General features: G+C 46.8%; 1 protein-coding gene across 1 annotated transcript in view; it reads left to right on the top strand.

The window, feature by feature from the left end:
* Positions 1 to 1,123: 1,123 nt before the first annotated feature.
* col18a1b (collagen type XVIII alpha 1 chain b) overlaps positions 1,124 to 11,009 on the top strand; it is a 37,786-nt gene continuing 27,900 nt past the window's right edge. The window contains exons 1-2 of the mRNA XM_076303261.1: positions 1,124 to 1,709; positions 10,328 to 10,863. Of these exons, the coding sequence (XP_076159376.1) occupies positions 1,295 to 1,709; positions 10,328 to 10,863 (951 nt within the window). The 5' untranslated portion in view covers positions 1,124 to 1,294. The remainder of the gene's footprint in view (positions 1,710 to 10,327; positions 10,864 to 11,009) is intronic.

Here is an 11,009-nt window from a genome sequence, read left to right as displayed (position 1 = left end):
TTTAGGGGGAACTTTCCACATTAATCGGCATTCTTCACACACAAGGACTGGGCATGCAGCAGTGTGTGTTTCCTCCTCCAGGTCAAAGTCGATCAGCAAGTTTTGGGCTCTTCCTACCAGCCACCATCCCTAGACAACTGCAAAAACACAACTTGGAAGATATGAATCCCATGTTTGATTTTGATTTACCAATATACATATAGTGGGAGACAAGCAAAACCTTTGGCAGACTCTTCAGCAACAAAACAACCTGACTTTTGCAGGGTTTGTACTTGTGGGCAACAATAAAAAAAAAACTTTGCATAGCTGGTGTCTGCATAGCTGATCCTTTTCCCGAGTTGGTGTTGTACACAAAGTTCTGTACGATAGTGGGCTATGGCTCTATTGGGATGTATACATTCATCACTCATTCAGGGCAAGGAGGGGCTATATGAGCTGAGAGGCATTAACCAATGAGGAGCATTCTCTTTCTCTCTGTTTCTCTCCTCCCTTTCTCTATTTCTCTCTCTCTCCACTGTCTTCTCTCACCCTCCTTTTTTTTACCTCCTCTCTTTTTCCCTCCCACTTTTTCCCTTTCTCCCCATGTCTCTCTCTCTCTCTCCCTTGCGTCCTACCTCTCTCTCTTTCTCTCCTCCCTCCCCGAGTCTGCGTGGAAGGAGTGCGCGGGGAGTTTCGGACTGCGAGGCATCTGGACTGTGCGGTGGCCAGTGTGCCGCGTGTTTGCACTAGTAGTAGTCCAGAGAGCTTCCACAGAGCTAGCTGCTGCTGCTGCTACTGCTGGTCGTGGTGCTTCATGACACTCTGTTAGAACTGTTAGCTCAACACAATGGCAGACTCTCATCTCTGGCTAGGCCTCTGTCTAGTGCTGGCCCTTCACATGGGCCCCCTGCACGCCTGGTTTTGGAACGTGGCCACGACCACGTCTCCGGGCCCCAAGGCTTCGGGGATGAAGGTAAGAGCGGAGACAAAGGACGGCAAGATCACGGAGGTGGGCTCGGAGATCCTGGACGTGGCCAGCGGGATCAAGCAGATGATGCAGAGCTGGGATCAGCAGCCTTCGCCCGGCGCAGCGGGGACGACGGGCACGCAGGCGACGGGTAATGACCAGTCACAGATGGAGGAGCAGTTGGTGGTTGGGGCTGAGACAGGTCACGGAGGTTCATCTAAGGGAGTGGAGGGGTCTCGGAGTCCTGAGGTCAGTGTTAGGGCTTTGGCAGAGTTGGATTCAGGGTTCACTAATCCTTCCGGTATAGGTGTGCTCTCAGGGCCACGTGATGTCAGTGTGCCGGCCTGGATGACTGCCGGTGACATAACTCCCGTCTGCTTGCCGCGGAGCTCCGACTGGGGCTTTTGCTCGTCCGGCAGCGGCGGGTCTAGCACCTTCGCCGTGCCCAACTTCCTGAACCACACCACGGCGGAGGAGGTGGGCGCCACCCTGGCCGACTGGGCAGTGTTTCTGAGCTCGCGGTGCCACCGGGATGTGGAGAGGTTTTTCTGCCTGCTCCTGGCGCCAGAGTGCCCGGGGTCAGGCGCTCCGCTGCCGCCCTCACCCCCTCCTCTCCTGCCCTGTCACAGCCTGTGCGAGATCCTGACGGACGCGTGCTGGGTGGCCCTGGGTGGGCGTGAGCTGCCCGTCACGTGCCACTCCCTGCCCGAGGGCCTGCCCCATCAGCACCCCTGCCAGCCCGTGTCCAGTTGTAGATGTGCAGGTAACGCGACTGGTTAAAATGCATCTCCCAACAAGGCCCTCAAAGAGAAGATGCATTTTGAACCAGCACGTCTGTGGCTTGTTAGTGTTGTGTGTGTGTGTGTGTGTGTTTAGGTGTGTCCACTGGCATTTGCCTTGTTGACTGCGGTTGGCATGTGAGCTTTGTCTTTTGTGCTTTGTGAGGGTTCATCAACATCATTACTGCTTGCTTGTGCAGGGCTTGATAGCTGGTTGGCTTGGCAAAGGTAGTCCTTTGTATGCACTAAACAGAGACAGACAGCTTAGGCTGCATGTATGTACTGTACAGCACTGAAATGAATGGAGCTGCATCACGCTTGTTGCATGCATGGCTTCTGATCTTATGCATGAGATGGCATTGGAGCACACTTTTTCATTTTGCGTCCCTCTAATGAAGAAAAAAGAGCAGAAAAAAATAGAGGTTTAGACCTGATTTATCATTTATGTGGGATGTGATCTCTCATTTAAACAAGACATTAAGCCCACTGAAAATTGGCAGAGCATTTTTTACTTTTTTTGTATAAATATCAGTTTCCCATTGAGTGATGATTGCCAGAATGATTTGTTGGATACAAAAAAGATGAATCAGTGGAAATTAGATTAGTCATTACAAGTAGGAAACCAGACCCATTGTCTACAATGTGAATGAGTGAAAGGGAGAAAGAGAGAGAGAAGAAGAGAGAGAGCAATCAGAGTGGAAGCATCTGGAAAACTGTGGAGGTTTGCGTGTATTCTCTAGGCATGCGTTCAGTAACGAGACAAAAGTGCTGTGTATGCAGCTTAGGTCTGCTTTACCTACGGCTCATACGAGACCTTAGGGGATGGACTTTGTCGGCAGAGCATGTTCCGATTCAAAGACATGAAAAGAAGCGAACATTGCATGCTTTTAAAGTGCCTCTTGACTCTTGGCATTGCTACTGAGGATCCGTATTGTCATTGAGGAAGTTAGCTCTGCATAGAAGTAGTACTGGCTTAATGGCATGACAGTTGTTCTTGAGTTTCAGGGGGCTTGGCCTTGGTCTTTCTGCGGTGATGTTCAAGAGGGATTTGACCTACAGAATGGCCTTTGTGTGTGTGTGTGTGTACAAGGAGCCCTGGAAAAAGCCTTAAACCACACGCTGTCTGTGATTTATAAACTCATGTTGCTGCCAAAGGCAGGTCTCGGCCCACTGGAGGGAATATTAAAAAATAGCTCAGTCTGGTCACTGTCTGCAGTCCCACAGATATGCACACAAATGCACAGCAATGTACATACACATGTAGAGGGGGAGAGAGAGAGAGACAACCCAACCCCCCGGACTCCAGACGCACACAACACACACATGCGCACACACACACACACACACACATGCGCACACACACACACACATGCAAACACACACACACACACACACACACACACACACACACACAGACATACAGTATAAACAAACTCACTCAAACACACACACACACACACTCATAGATATGCATACAATACACATGAGCATACACAAACACACATAGCGATGTGCATTTGCGCAATATCCTTAGCAGAAGGGTGATTCAGACAAAGATGTACATAACCTCCTGCCCTTGCATTCATCAGCATTTGTGCTCGTGCTAAGCTCCTACTCTTCTCATGTTGGTGCTTCTCAGGGCTAATGAGGCTGTTTGTTATGTAATTCTTATGTAAGCTGCGTGAATGAAGCCATCCCAGGCTGGTCTGTGGGAGAATCTCACACCATGACTCGCTCATTTAAAGAAAAAAACCCTGAGCGATTCATCTCTGCTCTTGGTCGTATCTGACACTGATAGTTAAAGGGCTTGAAAACTTCCCAGTTGCTCTGCCTGACCCAGTATCTTCATCCTTCTCCTCCTCATCTTCCTCTTCCTCCTGCCTCCTTGTTCAGCCTGTCACAGACAGGCTTCTGCCCTGTCCACTTACAGTATGCTATGGAATGTGGGGTGGATAATGGGCGTGGTGTGAATCGATTTAACCCGTCGTCTCATCGCAAGGCACCGCAGTGCACGGCTATGCTGCGTCCATCCATCTTGTGTGTCTTGGGTGTTGGAATCTGTCTTCGCCTATCTCTATTGCTTGACCTCCTCTGCACACACATATATGCGTGCACACACACACATGTGTGCGCGCACACGCGTACACACACACACACACACACACAACTCATCTCTCTCTCTCTACCTCTATCTCTCTCTCTCTCTCTCTCTCACACATACACACACACACACACCAGTATACTTTCCTATCCTGTCCCATCCCACCGTATTCTCAGGCCAGAACTCTCCCACGTGTGTGAGGCGCAGGAGGCCGCTCTCGCTCAGCTGCACAAATGGGTGAATGCATGTGTTGGGGCTGAGTGTGTGTGTGTGTGTGTTTGTGTACGTGCCAGTCGTGTGTATCAGTGTGTGTTTGCATGTGCATTCGCGTGTGGGTTGGCAATGAATCATAGATTGTGGCGATTGTGTGCCCTGATATGATGAAGGGCAAGAGGGACTTTGTGTGTGTATATCTGTGTGTGTGTGTGTGTGTGTGTGTGTGGTGAGAAGGGCCTTGGTGGCATTCCTGGCAAAACAAGGGATCTCCTGTGAGCATCCCCAGACGAGGGGGCACTCAGGGTCTGCAGAAGGCGCCCAACTGAGCTGGCCGTGACTTTAACAGAAAGAGGGGATTTTCTTGTCTGTTGTCTTTCTTTTCTCACACAAGCAGAAATATAGCCATTTTGGATGTTCACATCAAGAGAGACTGACAGAGAGGCTCTGTGTGGGAACACTGCTGGTGTTAGTCCCAAGAGACAGGGAGAGAGAGAGTGTGTGCGTGTGTGTGTGTGTGTGTGTGTGAGGGGGTAGGGGTAATAGGATTCACTCTGATTAAGTCACCGGGAATGCTTGGAAAGATCTCTCTCATGGTGGGTGGCTCTCCTATCTGTCGCTTGTTTGTGTGTGAGTCCTTGTATGTGAATCACCAAACAGCGGAACAGCAGCAGTACTCTTGCATTGCACTTCACTCGCACTTCACTGTATAGGCTACTTTATTCTACAGAGGGTCAGATAGCCAGAAATCGCTGTAAAAAAAAAAAAAAAGTATCTAGTATCTAGCATCTGTTTGCCATGACCAATGATGTGATATGGCCTGGGAAATGCACACAAGCACACACACTGGGCCTGGATAGGGGCCAAGGGCACGCACGCGCACATACACACACACACACACACACACACACACACACACACACACACACACACACACACACACACATACACACTTGACACACACTTGACATACAGCGAGGTTGAAACACACAGTTGGCCTGCTGTTGGTCCACTGCTGCTCCCTGGCTAATTGGAATCCATATCCACCCAGTGGCATTGTGTCTGGGTATTCACTGTTGATACATGTTGACTTTAGGCAGATTGTTTTATCATTAACAGTGTACAGTAGTTATTTTAGTTAGCGTTTAGGCTCTTTGTGATACGTGGGATGCCAGCACTCCTCAGCTAGCCCCTTCATTAATGTTCTTATTAATGTCTTGTCTCTCTGGGTATACCCCAGATAAATGGTGAGCTATAGGAATATATATATATGTAGGCAATGTAGTTACTGATATGTCATAAAAATATTTAATAATATGGCTGTGCTGCCAGGAACATCCAAGGCCCCCCTGGGCTGTGTTAAACTAATAAACTCAGCCACCCTTCCTATGTGCTGTTTACAAAGCTTTACATTGCCCTTTGCTACATTTTCCATAGACATGCCCTCTCACATCCCTGGTGCATTATGAAGCTCTTTAAGTGAAGTGGGGGCAGAGAGAGAGAGTAAGAGAGAGAGAGAGTGAGAGAGAGAGAGAGAGCTACCATGCCGTTTTGTTTGTTTGGACTGACCCTGTCAACGGGCCATACACTGAGGATGCCCAGCTGTCCCAGCTGCCTAAGGCCTGTGTCTGAACGCCTTTATGTCTCTCGGACCACTTGGATTACCCCCCCCCCTCCATCACCATTTTTAAACTGACCCCCACCCTTGGGAAAGGAAGCCTCCTGCCCTGGGTGGTGTAATGGGTCTGTCCGCTGGTCTCTGCTGGGTGTTGAGTTGAGAGGGTGTTGTTTTACATGCGTCTGCCGCCGTCTGTGACTTTCTCGTGCTTTATTGCATTTTTTCTCACTCCCTCTCTCCTCTCCCTCTCACTCCATCCCTCTCTCACTCTATTTCTCCCTCTCTTTCTCACAAGCATAAGCAACACACACCCATGCATGCACTGAGATACACACTAACACACACACTCTTTCTCTCTCTCTCTCTCTCTCTCTCTCTCTCTCTCGCTCTGTCTCTCAGACACACACACCTACACACACACACACACACACAAAAAAAAAAAGCAGTTTTGACTTTTTTCACATAAGTCACTTACTGCACACATACAGTATGAAGCACGCATAGCCTGTGGATGTATTTGCTTAATGGTGACAATGAGTCTCGTGAGGGCATGTAATACTTGGCTGATTTTCCAGAGATCTTACACATGGATTATGGTTGGATTCGGAATACCAAATAAGGCATTAATTGCTCTGGAAGGAAAGTGGAGGAAAGAGAGAGATTATGCAACTGCCTTTTATGGGATAAATGTTTCATTCAAAACATCTAAAATGCCTGATGATCATATTACAGTATTTATATATTATTTGATCACTTTATGTACCTCTGTCCAGATATTTCAGCTTCTGGCTAGTATGTTATTTGCTTGTTGTTGATACCAAGACATGGATAAACATCTGCTAAATGTACTACAGATGTTCTACTGAGCTGCCTCAGTCCCTTTACATTCAGTTTGACCTTCAGACATTCAACCAGAGTTTTCAGCATGTTGTTGTCAACCTGGTAACATCTGGTTTAGGTTTCAGACAGGTTAGGTTGGATGACAAATATGGTGCATAGTGTTTTGCTTTGAGATACCAGTACACAAGTCTATTACTATACTATACTATTGGTAAAATCTGATACTATTGGTAATTGACCTTCAATCTCTGAGCTCAGTGAGCTCTCTGTGGGAAGCTGCATATCCTTACTTCATTTACAGCTTCTTTCCCTTATGAGATTAAAGAGATTTTGCAAAAGGTGGTAATATTAATAAAAAATACTTAGTGCCAAGTAACTTTTGAAGAAAATGACTGATAAAAATCTCATTCATAAATTAATCCCCTTTATGACTTATTTGTAAAGAGGCTTTGTAGACACCCAGCCCTGATCCTCTTTAAATCCTATACAAGCCTGATTAATGATTCTCTGGTGGTAACAGAGTATGTTGGGCTACATCGTCATGTGTCTTACTTAAGTGATACATTGCTTAGCTTACACACGGTACCTCGCAAGGTATGTGCACATGCACATAAATCTGGGCATGGCAGCTAATTGTGAGCATGACCCGTGAAAGCTCAGTCTTAACGGAGGAGAGACAGCCGTCCCCAAGGAACAGTGGCGGGGCAGTATTGTGCTGTTACAGGTGTCAGGCCATTCCGCTGCTGATGTGTGTGTGTGTGTGTGTGTGTGTGTGTGTGTGTGTGTTGGGGGGTGAGGGAGGGGGGGTTCAGTTGTTGCGTGCTTGGTCCCTGAGGAGACACACATCTGGAGCACATAGCAGACAACCCGCCCTTAAATCCCCCAGGCAGGAGTGCGTAGACCTGGGCATGACCACAGGGCCTAGGCATGCTCTGAATGTTGGCGGATACCGGACACTTCCGTGGCAAATTGGGGTGGTGGCAAGGACGAGGGTTGGGGGGGGGGGTAAGCTGTCAATTAGCCAATCGTTGCCGTGGAAACACAAGTCTTGAAAATGGTTGTCCCATTCCCACACTCTCTCATACGCTCATTACTCTGTTTTGGCTTAATATTCCACCTCCACCTGGGGATCAGTTTGCAGTGGTCCTTTCCAAATGCAGCTGCGGGGCTGCTGGGAAACTTCCAGAAGCATGTTAGTTTCACTTCCAGACATCACTGATGCCTGTCCATTTATGACATTTTAGTTAGTTCTTTGAGCAGACAATGTCCAGGCTCTGGAAAGTAATGGTCTTATATTGTAAGGGCAGTTTTGAAGGCTCTATGGCATATTTCCTGTGGGTGGTTGTTGGAATATCCAAAGTGGTTTCTATGGTGTTTTATGTTTTCCTTCTTGCTTTCTCGCTTGTTTGCTTGCTTGCTTTATATATTGTATGTCAAGGGATAGCAGCTGTTCAGTTCTGCAAGATCAAGTCAGATTTTACAGGACTGAGTGTTTTCATATTCTTATCATATTTATCAGGGACTTCTCTTGGGTACTGGACAACTGCATTCGTGTGTGTACCACATGGGTAGGGCTTTAGATCAGGGTTTAACAAGAAAATAAGTAACATTAACTAAATGCTGTAAAGCATCAACTACAATTCTTTAAGTAATTTCATAACATTACTTTTGGTTCGGTAATTCTATAGCCTTTTCTTGTAAATTGTAAATAATGTTAGCAAAAGTGAACATAGTACAAAGCATTGCTAAGTATTGTACACCACCTAAGCTATCTCCAGAAAATGGGTGAATTTTTTACAACAGCATGTACGTCTAATGTTTGTAAGCTGTGGAAACCAATGTGAATAATGGCATTTGTCAGAAATTCCCCCATCTTGGCGAAATCCCCCTTGGTTTTTGGCCAACTCATATTTCAGATTTAGGAAACAGCTGTATTGTTGATGGTGATGGTCATGGTAGTGGTGTGTGTGTGTGTGTGTGTGTGTGTGTGTGTGTGTGTGTGTGTGTGTGTGTGTGTGCCTGTGCGTGTGTGTGTGTGTGTCTGAGTCAGGACCAGATGTTCTGGACCTAAAACTCCAAAATGTTCTATCTACTCTTTTGCAATGGATTGCCTGACATCCCCAGCATTTTGAAGCTGATAAATATTTATGTGTATTCTTTTTTATAATGATTTCCAATATGGAAATGTTAAACAACAAAGATGGATAGCAGTTGTGCGCCCCCCCCCCCCCCCCCCCCAAATTGTGGTGCATTCTGTTAGTTCTGAGCATAACTTCCTTCACATAGACTCTCATCAACTACATAAAAATATTGCAAGTCAATACAGACCTCCAACCCTCATGGACATTTTATGTTTCTATTCGATAAATCTTTTTTATTCTCTCTTAGTGGTAGCATGATGGTAAGCCCCTAGCTCAGCTGCCATAGTCTAATCCCAACGGCTGCATTGTGTTTAGACTTCCTGTTGCCATTCCCTTGTGCCCCGACATTGACGGGCCTTTTACAGTGGGTCACTGTGAGGGTCTCAACTACTGTCTCTTTTTTTGAACCGCAGTCTCTTGCTATTTTAGGGACCTTCATGGGAACCGGATCGTAATCGTTAGGAAGACATTTTTAGAGCTGATTAGCATTTAGGAAAAAATGAATATAAAAGATGGAGTGAAATGATTGTAAGTTATACTCTATGTATAGTAATCACCTCTTTTCCTCTGTTGATTCGCTATGCCCCTGTCAAGTCACTGGCTCACTTTGTGCTTCACTTGATTAAAATGAAATGCTGTTTGCACTAGTGCTGCACAATAGAAAGGAATCGTGATACCTTGAAATTAAAAATGTTACGATACTGTTGTGTTTATAGACACAGATTTATGCATATGCTCCACCACCAGTAGGTGGCACTACAATATGTAGTGTAATGTATGTATAACAACTCAATTTAATTGTGCTTATACAGCGCCAAAACATTACACATGTCTCATGGTGCTTTACAGAGTGTTAGACAATCAGAGAAAAGAAAAGAAGGCCCATGGGTAACAGGGGCGAGGAAATACTCCCTAGAATTGGAGATACATATAGGAAGAAACCTCGAGCAGATCCACGACTCAAGGGCCTGACCCATCTGTCTAGGCCCTAGGGTCAGTTACAGAACAGTAAGGTCTGTAAACATGATAAATGCACAAGTTAGTCAGATGTAGAGAATAGAACATGGTGTTTAAAGCCACCTGAAGTGTATGTTACAAGAGGTGGGATGGTTACATATCCGGTATGATAATGCATGAATCCTATATTTAATGTCAGAAAGTTCGAATAGTCCAGTATAGGAAATGGAATTGTCCAGGGCGATTAGGAGTTGACATAGGGCAAGTGGTGGGTCGCTAGGCTGTACGGGCCAGGAATCCAGGTAGGGGGGACAGTAATCACTGATAGCAAGCTGGGGCAAATCATTGTGTGAAGCCAAACTTTAGGTTCTGCTTGTGCAGGGAGGGTTTGCTGTGCTGTGTGAAGGAAACGACTAATAATAAAGGGCTGATGTAACTGTGCACAGGCTGCAATCACAAGTACCAGTTTTAACACATGGCTCAAAGATTGAATATGACTGGCAACAATGTGGAAATTAAAAGAATAAGCTGCTTAGCTGATAAGTGCCACCCCTGCCTATTCTTGTGAGAGAAGAGCTGCATTCTTGTTGCTTCAATGTGTTTTTGTTTACTATGGATGTGATAGATAAGGGAAAAGTGATAGCATTATGTTTTATTGATATCTTTAATTGTTTTGCTATGATAAAAAAATGAAACATTGTCCTTATTTCCTGTGTGTTTTTCACCCAGTAGACCTGACACTGCAGGCGATGGTGGGGGACCCAGTCTTGTCGTCGGTCCAGCGTGCCCTCGACCCGGACGATAACCCGGCTTTCATCTTCTCCAAGAAGTCCACCGTGTCACTGCTAGCTTATGGCCGCTTGGACAGCACTTTCCACCGCAACTTCGCCCTGCTCTTCCGCCTGATGCCCACCAGAGACAGCGGCGTGCTCTTCGCCCTCACCGACAAGTCCCAGATGCGGATCCAACTGGGTGTTAAGCTGGCCCGCGGGAAAAAGGGTGGCCAACAACAGGTCGAGGTCTACTACAGCGACGGCAAGGGCAAGTACGCGTACAAGCCCGTCGCCACCTTCCCCGTGACCACCAGCAAAGGCGTGTGGACGCGTTTCGCCATCTCGGTCAGCGCCAACAAAATCTCCTTCTACTACAACTGCAACACCGAGCCCAAGGTGGTGACGTTCAGCCGCTCCAACGAACTCCAGGTGGTGGAGCCAGGGGCGGCCCTCTTGGTGGGACAAGGAGGCTCCCAGGATGGAGATAAGTTTGAGGTATCCCATCATGCACTTTTCTTTTTGGGGCAGTGGTACTAAAAGCTAGATACTCCATTGTCCATCGAGTTCTATTAGGTGGCATACGTAAACGTGGCCGCCTTATTGCTGTATGGGCAACACTTGCTGGCAATTAGAGACACCTT

Source organism: Alosa pseudoharengus, unplaced genomic scaffold (genome assembly GCF_046254945.1).
Source record: "Alosa pseudoharengus isolate Yale_2024_CS ecotype anadromous, Long Island Sound unplaced genomic scaffold, YU_APseudo_1.1 YU_APseudo_1.1_scf_24, whole genome shotgun sequence".
NCBI lineage: Eukaryota > Metazoa > Chordata > Actinopteri > Clupeiformes > Clupeidae > Alosa > Alosa pseudoharengus.
Note: the sequence above shows the minus strand (reverse complement) of the source record. Positions and strands in the feature narration are given on the sequence as shown.